At 34.7% G+C, this 13983-nt stretch overlaps 1 protein-coding gene across 4 annotated transcripts in view; it reads right to left on the minus strand.

The window, feature by feature from the left end:
* Positions 1-5524: 5524 nt before the first annotated feature.
* LOC145260225 (uncharacterized) overlaps positions 5525-13983 on the minus strand; it is a 62610-nt gene continuing 54151 nt past the window's right edge. For 3 of the 4 annotated variants that reach the window (XM_080118051.1, XM_080118052.1, XM_080118049.1), the window contains exon 4: positions 5525-8254. In XM_080118051.1, the coding sequence (XP_079974177.1) occupies positions 8039-8254 (216 nt within the window). In that variant the 3' untranslated portion in view covers positions 5525-8038. The remainder of the gene's footprint in view (positions 8255-13983) is intronic. The other variant, XR_013864252.1, reaches the window with a different exon arrangement.

Here is a 13983-nt window from a genome sequence, read left to right on the forward strand (position 1 = left end):
CCAGAACAAATAAAAAAAATGTTACAGATATTAGATCTAGTTTCCTACACTTAATTTATCTAACCTATTCATGTTATAAAAATGTCTTCCTTACCTGTGAGATTCGTCTGTTTCCAACTTCAAAATGGATATATTTTTGAATTTACCAGTCTTGTATTTATAAGATTAGGATTAATCCATTTGACTACTTATCACCCCCTACTACGATTAGTACTTTATATTTTGTTTAAAATTATATAATTTTGTTTAAAATTATATAATTTTGTTTAAAATTAAGTTTTGTTTAAAATTATATATACACACTTTTATATGTAAAAAACATTTTGTACACTAATAGTTTTGTGATTTCCTTTATCAATATATTCTGGTTAATTTTATACGGTTCAAAAGCATCAGGATAACGAGAAAATGCTTTCTTTAACTTTATATGGGTAAATTACTCGTTTTTTTTTTCATTATGTCGTTTTCCTTGTCCTGACACATCTTTAGGATATCATTATCTACATTTTCTAATTATACACACACACACACATTATATATATATATATATATATATATATATATATACACACACACACACACACACACACGAAAGAGAGACCTAAAATTTCTCGTACATAAATTAGGTTGGTGCAAAAACAATATCGTTTTCTTACGTTACTTTTATATGCGATTTCTGAATTAATTCATTGATATATAGCCATGTTATATATCAATTTTGAAGTGAGTTTTTTTTTTTCGTTCTACCGAATCGTGTTATTCATTACCGTTCTCAATCGCTTCATTTTTTTTTCAGGCTTTTCGACAGCATAGACAAGATTCAAATTCGCCCGATTTTCTTGTTCCAGTTCAAACTAGGCCGAAAGTTGACCAGACAGCTCATGATATCAATGATGCGTTTGGCCCAGGAACAACTAATGAACGTGTGTCACAACGGTGGTTCAAGATATTTCGCAATGGTGACGAGAGCCTCGAAGATGAAGACGGTCGCAACCAGTCGACTGCGGTTGATAACGAACATTTGAAAGCCGATCCTCGCAAAACCACACGAGAAGTTGCTGTCGAACTAGAGGTCGACCACTCAACAGGCGTTCGCCATTTAAATCAAATAGGGAAGTAAAAAAAGTTGCATAAATGGGTGCCGCGTGAACTGAACGATAATAAAAAAAAATCGTAGTTTTCAGATGTTTTCTACACAGCAAAAAACGACCCATTTCTCGAGCGGATTGTGATGTATGATAAGTGGATCCTCTACGACAACCGGCGACGTTCAGCACAGTGGTTGGATGCTGGAGAAGCTCCACAACACTTCCCGCAGCCGAAATTGCACAAAAAATGGTTATGGTGACTATTTGGTTGTCTGCGGCCGGTCTCATTCATAGCAGCTTCTTGAATCAGGGCGAAACGATTACAACGGAGAAGTACTGTCGACAGTTGACGAAATGTACCAGAAGCTCCAACGTATGTGGCCGAGATTGGTCAATATGAAGGGACCAATTCTCCATGTCAACGCTTGCCCACATGTTGCTTTACCGACCCTACAAAAACTGAACGAATTGGGCTACGAGACTGCCTCATCTGCTATATTCACCGGACCTCTTGCCCACCGATTATCAATTTTTCAAGCATCTCGACAACTTCCTGCACAAAAAATGCTTCAAAAGCAGAGATGATGCCGAATCGGCCTTCAATGACTTCATCGCTTCCAGAACTCCAGATTTCTATGCTAATGAGATAAATAAACGCGTTTCTTGTTGGCAAAAATGTGTCGATTTTAATGGTTGTTATTTCGATTAATAAAGTTTATTATGAAAGGAGTTATGATCTTTTGAAGTTTAACGTGAAAAAACGACATTATTTTTGACCCAATCTAATAAACAAATGTGTCCTGTTAAAAAAGGGGGACTTACTGCATGCTAGGGAGCAAGAACTACTACTTAGGCAAGGGAAGTTGAATCTAATGGTGGCGTTCCCACGCTGCTACTATCGCGAATAAAAAAAGCGTTAACAAAAATAACGTTAATATATTTTACTTCAATGTTAAAAACGAGCCAACAATAAGCGTTTGATATATTCCAACCTTGAAAATAGCAATTATTTCCTTTTGTCAGAAATATCAAGGAATGCGAGAACTAAAAAGCAAAATAAGGGCAGCAAGAATAACAGCTATCGAAAGTCAATCTAACGTCCATTTTCTGTTTTTATATGTTGGGTATTTAGGATTGTGTTGAATTCAATAACGTATAAATATTTAGAAGTTATATTATAACTTCATTAATAATGAAAGACGATGTATTTTCCGTATTTACAAAATTTACAATGTTCGGCAAGTTATAAAATTTACAGTTTTATTATTCTCACGACTGGAGAAACAATGGAAACAAGGATGTGTGTTTTTAATATCACGTTTTGCTTATTATGCTGTTATCGTATAAATAATATACTAGTTGTCCCGACCCAGCGTTGCTTGGAAGAGTTTATTTTATATGCAATTTTTTAAACCCATTTTTTCTAAAAAAAATATTGCAATAAATAAATGCAATAAATAAATAAAAAAAATCAATATGAAAAAAATATAGCGCTATGTCCAATTGTTAAAGATGGTGGCCAATTTTAAGATTCCGACCCGGACGAAGTATTTTCTGGAAGGAATTAAATCGAATTACATTCTATCAAACAAACTGCAACGATCCACAAGAACTGACAAACAAGAAACAAATATTGATTTTGTAGGAAAAAAAAGGCTATCGATGGCAAAGAAACAAGGCAACTGAATTTATGTTAGATTGTTATATAACGAATTTGAATTAACATTCATGTAATCTTTAGAAATGTATTAATACATTCCTAAACGTATTTTAAGCATTCAAAAACCTTGTAAGAATGTCTTGAAACATTTCCGAAGATTTAATAAATCGTGAAAGTTAATCCAACTGTATCCGTAAAGCTTTTTATGTATGTATTTTCATGTAAAGCTTTTCATATATGTATTTTAATGTAAAGCTTTTCATATATGTATTTTAATGTAAAGCTTTTCATGTATGTACAAAGTATCTTTATGTCGGGATTCAGATTTCAAGTCTCGCCATTTTATAACAAAAATTAAAAAGGCGTTCATCTTGACACTGTTTCACAATAAACCCGACGCATATTATATGCTCTTTATACATTTAAATGTGCCTGAATTAAGACTTATTTAGTTGTATCAGGATGTATAATCGTTTTTAAGGATCTGGTTTACCATAAAACTCCAGCAACGATAAGAGGTGCATTTTTTAATTGTTTGCTATACAGCCATCTAAAATGACATACAACCCTTTAAGGGGTTCTACCAGATCAGGCTGTCACAAGATACCTGTTACCCGACCTAAAATGCACCAAGCGTTTGTTTTTCCTTTCCAAAACTTCATGTACTGCAATAAAAACAAAGATTCCTCTGCAGAATCAAACACCATGAATGTTTGAAGGTATAAAAGGTTTAAAGCATAAACTTCACCAAATTGATCGAATTCAGCATTATATAACTCGAAAACGGTTGATATGCCATAAAAACAATCACCAAATTATACCCTGAAGATATCTTGGTTTGTCTATGTTCGGATTCAGATTAATTAATTTTATGCGTATTACAGCTCAAAAGTGTGCAGGATCCTCAGTGACGTTATTGACCAAATCATGCGTTATTGACCAAATCATGCGTTAGAGTTTTGTTTGGTAATCTTCTACTTCTTTCTGCTCTCCTGAAACGAACGACGCACGCCAATCTGACTGAAACAAAATACGCAAGAAAATTCATTGTCTTTTATCCAATGAGAGGCTTGCACAGAGTCCAGTTGCGCACACACAATGCTATTTCCGTGTGGGCCGGCATAACATTCTCCTCGTCGCACATTGTCTACATAATAAGGGTTTCAAATCTTTCAATATAATACCTCTCACCTAAGCGACCTTGTCGTTATAACACGCTGAGAATTCTGGAGCTTAAAATATTCAGGTAAAACCCAATATCAAAAATGTTGATACGTAAGATGGAAGTGACCAATGAGAAGCAGCTTAATTGCTTCATAGCCTCGACGAGTCAACGGAGAAACACGTATTCGCTTTTAACTAATAAAATTAATGTAATTACTAATAAAAAGGATCCTTGTCAACGTTCGTACGCCATTCTAAATTTCAACCCGTTTAATTCGGTTCCAAGAACTAAATTCCTTGCTCTCTCGACTTCAATACATATCAAACTACAAATTCTGCTTTATAATATAAACTAACAATAACCGACTGGTCTAAGAAGGATTTTACCCCTTCCCACATTTCTCCTTTCCTTCCTAATCTTCTAATATAAAGTTATCGGATCGGATTTTTAATGTTATTTAGCTAACAAATCAATTCGTATCTGATTAAAGTTCATTTGTTATCGTACCGCGTCATTGGTAATATAGTTACGCACTTGGATAAAATTTAAAAAAGCACTTTGTCCGGGCCAGACGACTGTGGACATGAAATATTTTAAAATTATCAAACTAAAGAACAAGGTAGATAACTCTTTATATTAACAAAAAGGAGGATAAAACTTGCGGAGAATGCTCTATTTTACGGTTGTTGTAAAAATGGATCGGGAATTTAAATTTCGTTCCGTTTTAAAATCGGTACATTTTTTTACATTCCAACTCATCGTTCATATTCGACATGTAAACTTATACGTTTTCGGATATGCTGACAAGGTTTGGAGGTGTATATTCTGAAAGACATTCTTAATGAGGTTGGCGATAAATTCCGAAAGCTGTTCTTAACATGGGGAGGTTGAGGTGTTTATTCGTTGTAAGCAAACCCGAAAACCTATAAAAGTCGACATTTCCAATGTGAACGGCGAGTTGGACTTATGTAAAAAAAAAAAAAAAAAAAAAAAAATACAAAAAAAAAAAAAATACAAAAAAAAAATACAAAAAAAAAAAATACAAAAAAGGTAAATCAAATTGTTTTTCGTTTAAAGATGAAATCATTTCGTTTTTGTAAAATTTTGTAAAAAAATATTTTTATATATGAAGTATGACTGTTGAGTTTTATTCTTTCAATTACTTTCATTTTGAGGGCACAATAATTTAAAACTGAACGAAATTTAAATTTCCGTTTCATTTTTACAACAGCGCATTCTCGTTTTTCGCGTTTTACAAAAGAATTTTTTTAATAAATAAGTTGTTCAGCTTAAATGTGAAAATATGCAATGAATAAAAATTCACTGCATTACCCGCAACGCTAAATAGGTACAACTAGTTATGAAAAAAAATGAGGTGGGCACTTAAAAAAATTTTTTAAAATAAATTGCGCTCATTACGAGAATTACATATACAAATGTAATAGATACATGAAAAAAAAAAAAAAAAAAGAAAAAGAAACGATATCACGTAAAAACTTATATATATATATATATATATATATATATATATATATATATATATAAAAAATAAAAATAAAAACGCTGATCCAAACCTCGATTTGGTTCATGTGCCATGTGTATAGTCTGGCAATGCAATCATTTCCATATTTAACGGTTGTAGATCATTTTGTTTGGAAAATAAAATAGCAAAAATTAAAAAAAAAAAAGTGTTTCGGATTTTATAATGTAGTTTTCAAGCTTCACGTGCTTATTTCGAACTTTGGAATGTGCACGGAGTTTTGAAGTGAAACCTTCATTTAATCCACGATGGTAGTAATAACTAGGAACTAACGGGATCCTGCAGAAATTCCTCGGCATTTTCACCTCTGCTTGATAATATTCCTTTTGAAATAAAGGAAACAATACTATTAAAAATCTTCTCCCGTAGAAATAATTGACATCGATTTAAGCTCATGTGGAGCACCAGCTATGAAATAGAGCAGAAAAAAAAACTAGCAACGTCTGCGAGAAAAGTAGTAGAGAAGGCATCTCACTATATTCCGAAGTCTAGTTTATCAAGACAGAGAAGGCTGCTCTAAGATTTCGCAACAATACTCATCTTCGGATGTATTTTATTAAAATACAAGTAGAGGATTACATCAGGAGTGATACCTGGAGCAGTAGAATGATCCAACCATTTTCCCAACGACCTTCGTAACGGATTTGAGGTAAGACTTCCGTTTAGGTCTACAATGAAGGTCAGTCCTAAAAGTTTGTCAAAGGACGGGTCTTCAAGACGAGGGCCATTCATTTTAATTGGGAATAAGTGAAGATCAGAACATTGGTGAGGTGGAGCTTGTTTTAGACGCACTAAAAGTAACTAGCCCTCCTATCATTGTACATTAGAGGGTTATATCGGGTTTGTGCAAATTAAATTTGTGGTTCAAAATGAATGTGCGAGACTAAAACGTTTTTGATCTATAATTTTATGAACCCTATGTTCGTCAATGTTCGTAAATTCATTCGCTTTAGCGATATTGAGCTTCAATGTAGATATGAAAAGTCATTGCAATGGTTTGTGTAGATGCCCGCCTATGGATGAGGATATTATGCATGTAAAACGTTAAATTGTTTCGAAAGAATTTGATGGTAGGGTCGATATTTTCTATTTTAGTTTGGGAAAAACAAAGACGTTGTCTGTAAAGTAAATATTCCTAGCAATTTATTTCAAGAAATTCTAAAAACAGGTAAGCTAGTACTTCCAGGAGCCATAGATAAGCCGTATATTTGTATTGTATCGAAGGAACTTTGAAATGAAAGAAAAATCAACTATATTTCAAATAAAGACAGCGTTATATTATAGTTAAAATGGCGAACGTGCCTTGTAGACTGATAACGTCTAATCCTAACAGACACTTCATGTACAAAAGGAGGATAGTTTTAAATGAACGCAGTCTCCATAATCTTCAGGTGATATAGCGAGTGAGCATGACCCGGGATTGTAAATGAGTCAATGCTAAAATTCGTTCGGTACGCAGAGTTAAGCAAAAAGTCAGCGATAGAAGACCAGTATGTATTTAGAAGCTCCGTTGATTGGAACGTTCTATTCCTAAATTTACTAGGTACATATTGTTAGACTGTTATCCAATCTTAACAGCCCCCTACTTTCTCTAAATTTAATTGTGATAACAAAACGAAGGTGCATTATTATTATGCAAGTATTTGATGGAGCTATTCTGTTCATAGAGTAGAATACACGGTGGGGCAAAGATCTAAATAGGGGAAGGGCAGATCTCAATTCGTAGGATGTTAAGTTTTTTCAATTAAAAAAAATGGTCACAGAAATTGTAATCGCTTTGCGAGAAAACGAGATCGGTAAACATTACCAGCTTTAAGCAATTATTCTTTTGGGGGGCCAGAAAGAAAAACGCACCCCAACAGTTCGAATGATTTGAGGCAAAGATCAAATGAAATCGATGCAATTCCAGAGACGACACGTGGAGATCTTCAGTGGAGGACTCAATCGACGGATTGCCATTTGTCAGATATATTTTTAAGCACGTTAAAAAACTAGTTTTTAATTACTTTTAGGGAAGTCATTTTTTTTGTTCCAAAATATTTTTGTATTCATTCACAAGGTAGGATTTATTCCACACCCTAAATAATGAATCAATAAATAAAAGATGGCGTCTGATTTGTTAACTACTACCGGCGAGCAGAGCAAAATATGGAGCCTCATTTAATAAGTAACAGGGAGCGATTAATGTTGCATAAAATAGAACAATTATAAAAAATGATATACAAAACATATTTACCCGTCAATGAAATAATAAAAATTGTGCAAAGAAAAAACGCACGTTTTGTTTTCAGACCATGTCATTCGTTCCCAGGTGTTTGCTATCCTTTCATGTACTTTATGGGATAGGGTACGCGGGTTTAACCAGTTAATTTACGTTCGTAATTTATTTTAAATATCCCATCAAAAATAAATTACGTAGACGTAAAAATACAAAAGAACGACCGACAAAAACGTCGGTGCAATCCAATCCGTTACAATACAAACCACAGTTCATGTTCCTTCCAATTCCATTGCCTTCAATATCGTAATTTGGTATCCTAGATCATTTCTTCTTTATATCCTCGTTTAAAAGATGCAGCTGCAGTTTAGGGCGCGAACCCAGGAGTGTAGTTCGCCATTGCAGTCGATTGTGGGCAAATGTAGTTGTCGACAAATTGGTTTGGTTCTTGATAAGAAAATGATAAATTCTGGGCTAATAATCGGTACTGTTGAATTTCATTTTTAAGGTTTAAGTTTTCTAATCTCAAACGATTTATTTCTTCATGGTAATTATGCAACTTGTTGTAGACACCATTTAATGACTGAAAAAAAAATGAAATATTGTACGTTTAAAAGGCATATCTACATAAACAAATATGGCGACAAATTGAATACAGTCGAGAAATTATTCAACATTTTGATTTACCTACTCATGTGTGACCTATTTGCATAAATTGTAATTGTTAACAAAATAAGCATGTTTATTTGCCGTAAATAAACGTCATGAATATAATAATCTCTTTTCAGTATGTAATGTATAGGACTGAACAGGAAATAAGGGTAGAGTACTTTAATTCAAACCATTATATGACATAATTGCGTTGACTTAATCCAGTACCCCAAATCATGTCTATGACATTATGCTTTGTTGAGGTGAAACGAAGCAAAAACAACGTTTACCCAAGTACGTTTTATATCGATTTTTCTTCGTGTACTGCTTAAGTTATAAAGATAAAAAAATCCTTCTCTGAAGAACTAGAACAGTACATGCTGATCTGGAAATGGAGAATTTGTGAAATTCAATATTTAAAATGCAAAACAATATAAAAGCAGCGAGGGACAATTTATTAAAATCATTACATTCGTTATTAAAAACAAACAAAAGTGTTGGGAGAAACAATGTTTTTTACAGATGGACTGTTAGACAAATTCTCCAATCATAATTCTCATGAACACTAGAAAATACTAAGCATTTTGTTTGGGAGACATGTGCGTACGACAATATTCCGTAATCCCTTGGGAATATCTCTACAAGTGTAACGAGACAAGAACAGCCATTGATAAATAGCAATGCATGACTAAACTTTCGTGCATTGCTAAACACAACGCCTGGCGAAGTACACACACCTCACTAATCCACATCTTCATAGTCTGTCCACACACATCAACCAAGGTGACCATTTATAAGTGCATATACGTACTCCTTCCACACGAAAAATCTTACCATCGCCAGAACTTTACAATCAACACTTCATTTCCTTGCCTTAAACGAGTTAAAAATTTACGGATAATTTACTGTCATTCTTTAGCTTAGATTAAGTGTAAAAATAACTAAAAATATTGCTTTAGATTAGAACGAAATTTGATGGCTGCAAACTCTAATATATTCCTGGAATTTTACAAAAAATAAACTGCATTGTCTTGATAACCGTAACAAATACGAACTGAATTTCTAATGCAAAAACATTTCTTATAAAGCATAAAAGTAGTTAAACAAAATGTTCTTATAAACTTTACAATGTAAAATTAAACCTTGATTTTTTAAAGTTTACATGTAAAACAATGTTTACTCATTTTGATGCTTTGCAAGAAAGGTTTTCCTAACTTTCACCTATTTTTTTAAAATTATATTTAAATTTTTTTTTTCTAGTTTAAATTAAAAACTAAATGCTTTTAACATACATGATGCCTCATTGAAGGAACGCACTTGCATCCCAATTAATAATATAATGGAGGTGTTGACCTTCTGTGTAGAAACTGCATACTTCATGATGGTATTTGATATATATCGGAAGAAGGTCTGGCGATGGGATCGCCATAGCCCCCAGTACTGGCCAATGCATACATAGAATATGTTACAAATATCAATGTCTAACCGCCTAAAAGAGTTATCTGCTCTTGTTCTAAAAAATTCTGTAGGGATTATCTCCCTTTGTACTTTGTTTTATTCCAATGTAAATAAAAGAGAACATATCGTGCGTTTTTTTTTTTTTTTTTTTTTTTTACTCTACGCTAACAATCCATGTTTCTGGTTATTTTTTACTATGGAGTATAAAGATTGAAGCAAGCGAAGTATATACACTTGTCTAACCGTTTGATTCTTCCTCTTCATAGGTTATGGGCCCAGTTATCATCTTGAAGATAATAGAACACGTGTGATGGGTTTTTTCTTGTTCGGCCATCTTGAATTTTGTTGTGAAAGTTTTGGATTGCTTTTAAATGTACAATGGCGATGGAAACAAAACTTAGTAACTTGGTGCCACTGAATGGTACAAATTATAATACTTGGAGAGTCCAATGTCAAATGGTTTTAATTAAGGATAGCTTATGGAACATTGTTAATGAAACGGAAATCGTTCCCGATAAACGAACAGATTCTGCATCGCACGTAAAATATTTATCAAGAAGGGATCGTGCATTAGCGACGATTGTGGTATCGGTGGAAACTTCACTCTTATATTTACTTGGAGACCCTGACGATCCCGCAGTAGTGTGAAAGAAATTGTCTAATCAGTTTCAAAAGAAGCCGTGGGCGAACAAGTTAGCATTGAGGAGAAAATTATATTCTTAGATTAACAGACGAGGATTCCGTACATGAACACATCAAAACTATGGAAATATTTTATGAATTAGCAGTCATTGACGATTCAATTGATGAGGAGGATAGAGTTGTTCATCTTCAGACTCTTATATGTTGGTAACAGCACTCGAAGCAAGCCAGGACGCTCCTAAATGGGTGTTAGTCACTGAACGATTGCTGCAAGAGGAAACCAAGATTAAAGAGAGCGAACTAAATGATACCGAATTGAAAGCCATGGCGTCTAAACACCACGTAAACAAAAGGGGGACAAATTGTTATCACTGTGGGAAGAACGGGCACATTAAACGTGATTGTCGCTTACTTAATACAAACGGGAATTTCAAGTCGAACCCTCGGAAAAAGAAAGTTTTTTTTCACTAAGAAAACAAAGAATGGCTCAAGTGATTCTAGTGATTGCGTTGTTGGACTCCTCACACATCATGCGTTATTATCCAAGGATAAAAGGAGTAACTGGATTGTGGACTCCAGAGCAACATGTCACATGTGTCATGATGTTGAGAAATTCATTAATTTCAGAAAATTGGATGTAACACAAAATTACCCTTGGTGACGGATTCTCTGTTGAGGCATTAGGAACAGGAACAATAGAACTGAATGTGATTATATACCAGATGGGAAATACAAAAAATGTAGCTTATATGATACTTTATACGTTCCCAAATTGTCTTACAATCTATTGTGTTTCTATAGCCACTAAATCTGGAAAAACGTATTTTTGATAACTTAGGATGTCAAATACTGAATAACAAACAAAAAATAGTAGCTACAGGTTCAAACATTTGGGGGCATCTTTTATTTAAACTGTAGTGACGTAAATGAAGCAACCCATGTAGCGAACTCCTACTTAGGTAGTATCACAAGAGGAGATTTGGCATAAACGTTTTGGCCACCTTGCAGAAAATAGTTTACAAAAACTAGTAAAGGACCAGCTCGTAACTGGCCTTGACTATGATGTAAGCAAGGATATAAACTTTTGTGAACCTTGCGTTGATGGAAAACACCATCGTTCCTCATTTCCAAAATCTGGTGGAAAGCGAGCCACTCAACTCCTAGGAATCGTGCATAGCGATGTTTGTGGAAGGATCGCTTGATTATAAATCAAGATTTGTCCTCAAGCACAAGAGAGATGCCTTTAAAATGTTCCTGGAATGGAAAATCATGGTGAAGAAATTAACTGGGCAAAATATAAAAACCCTACGCACTAACAAGAGAATTTGAAGATTATTTGAAAAGGGAGGGTATTCGACATGAATATACTGTTCCCAAAACTCCAGATCAAAATGGAGTAGCCGAAAGAATGAATCGAACATTAGTGGAAACAGTGCGAGCAATGTTATCAGATTCGAAGCTGCCTAAGAAATTTTGAGCAGAGGCCTTATCCACGGCTTCATATATTCGAAACCGGAGCCCAACAACTACTGTATGACGCCATATGAAAGTATTGAAGTGTCACAAACCCAATGTGAAACATTTACGCATTTGTAGATGTAATACTTTTGTCCACGTACCAAAGGATGAAAGATTTAAAATGGATTCCAAAGCAAAGAAATGCATATTTCTTGGCTTTGGTATTGGCGTAAAAGGGAGCAGACTTTATGATACCAGAAAATCTAGAGTATTCCATAGCAGAGATGTCAGATTCAATGAAACAGGTTCAATAGCTGAACAGGAGGAAAAGGAAGTAGCAAACCCATCTCCAGTAGAAATTGAATATCAAGACAGCTATGATGATGGCAACTTGCAGGAGGTGGAAGGACCTAGTGAAAACACACAGGAAACAGTACCTCAAAGATAATCAAGAATGATATGGTGAATGGGTTTACATAGCTCATAGTTTAAATGACCCATTGACGATGAGAGAAGCACTTTCCAGTCCTGAGAAAAATGAATGGATGAAAGCAATGGAAAGTGAAATTTCCTCCTTACATACTAATAAAGTATGGGATCTTACGGAATTGCCCAGTTGACGAAAAGCTATTGGTAGCAAGTGGATATTTAAACGGAAGTATGATGCTGACGGAAACATGGGGCATTATAAAGCTCGACTGATTGCTCAAGGTTTTCTTCAGGAGCAAGGAATTGATTATGACGAGACCTTTTGCCCAGTCGTCAGATTCAAATCTGTGCGAACTGTTATTGCGTTAGCAGCACAGCATGACCTGAAGCTACATCAATTGGGCATAACCACTGCATGCCTAAATGGTCAGCTTAAGGAAGAAATCTACATGAAGGAACCTAAGGGTTTTAAAATTGAAGGAAAAGAACATCTTGTCTGTAAACTCAAGCGAAGCATCAATGGCTTGAAGCCATCTCCAAAATGTTGGAATAAAACATTGGATTTTCAGTTGAAAAAGATGAACTTGGAGCAGTTGGTGGATGATCCCTGTATTTACATACAATCTTCAAGGGGAGAAATATTTATAGTTTCTGTTTATGTTGATATAATTGTGGCAAGCAAATCCCCAACTCGTATTCAAGATTTTGTGAAAACTATATCGAAAATTTTCAAAATCAAGGACATAGGAAAACTGCATCATTTTTTTGATGTTAAGATTGTTTTTCCTGAATCAGGGAAAATATGGATTGGACAACCAGCATATACAGCAGAAGTCATGAAAAAATTCCAGATGAAAAATCAAAACCTGTATCAGCACCAATTGATGCTGGAGCAAAATTAATGAAGGCAACTGAAGTAAGTAAGCTGGTCAGCAAAGAGTTGCATCAATCAGCAGTTGGAAGTCTGCTGTATCTGTCAACAAGGACACGACCTGATATTGCCTATGCTGTCAGGATTGTTGCAAGATTCTGCTCTCAGCATACAATGGAACACTGGAAGTCTGTAAAACATCTTCCGTTAATTAAATGGTACACGAGGGTACGGTTTATTGTATGACAAGGAGAACGTTACCAACCTACAGAGGTTCTCAGATGCAGACTGGGCTGGTCATTTAGATGATCGCAGATCAACATCTGGTTATTTGTTTCAATTAAGTGGAGCTGCTGTCAGCTGGAGAAGTAAAAGGCAAACTTGTGTTGCATTGTCAACAGCTGAAGCTGAATACATGGCATTAGCAAGTGCGGCACAAGAGGCTGTTTGGATGCAACGCCTTCAAGGTGCTTTATTAAGAACCTCAGTTACACCAAAACTTATCTACGAGGATAATCAGTCAAAAATAGGCATGACAACGAATCCACAGCATCATGGAAGGGGCAAACATGTTGACATTAAATTCCACTATATTCGAGAGCAGGTGGAAAAGAAAACAGTTAAACTGGAGTATGTCAGAGTAAAGACATGGTAGCAGAGATACTAACAAAAGGACTTGTGAGCACACAGTTTGTGAAGCTCAGGGAAAGAACTGGAAATTTAGACCGTCGGCAATTGAGGAGGAGTGTTAAAATATCAATATCTAACAGTCTAAAAGATTTATCTACTCTTGTTCTAAGAAA

This window comes from Euprymna scolopes, chromosome 36 (genome assembly GCF_053919585.1).
Source record: "Euprymna scolopes isolate OS-2025 chromosome 36, ASM5391958v1, whole genome shotgun sequence".
Lineage (NCBI taxonomy): Eukaryota > Metazoa > Mollusca > Cephalopoda > Sepiida > Sepiolidae > Euprymna > Euprymna scolopes.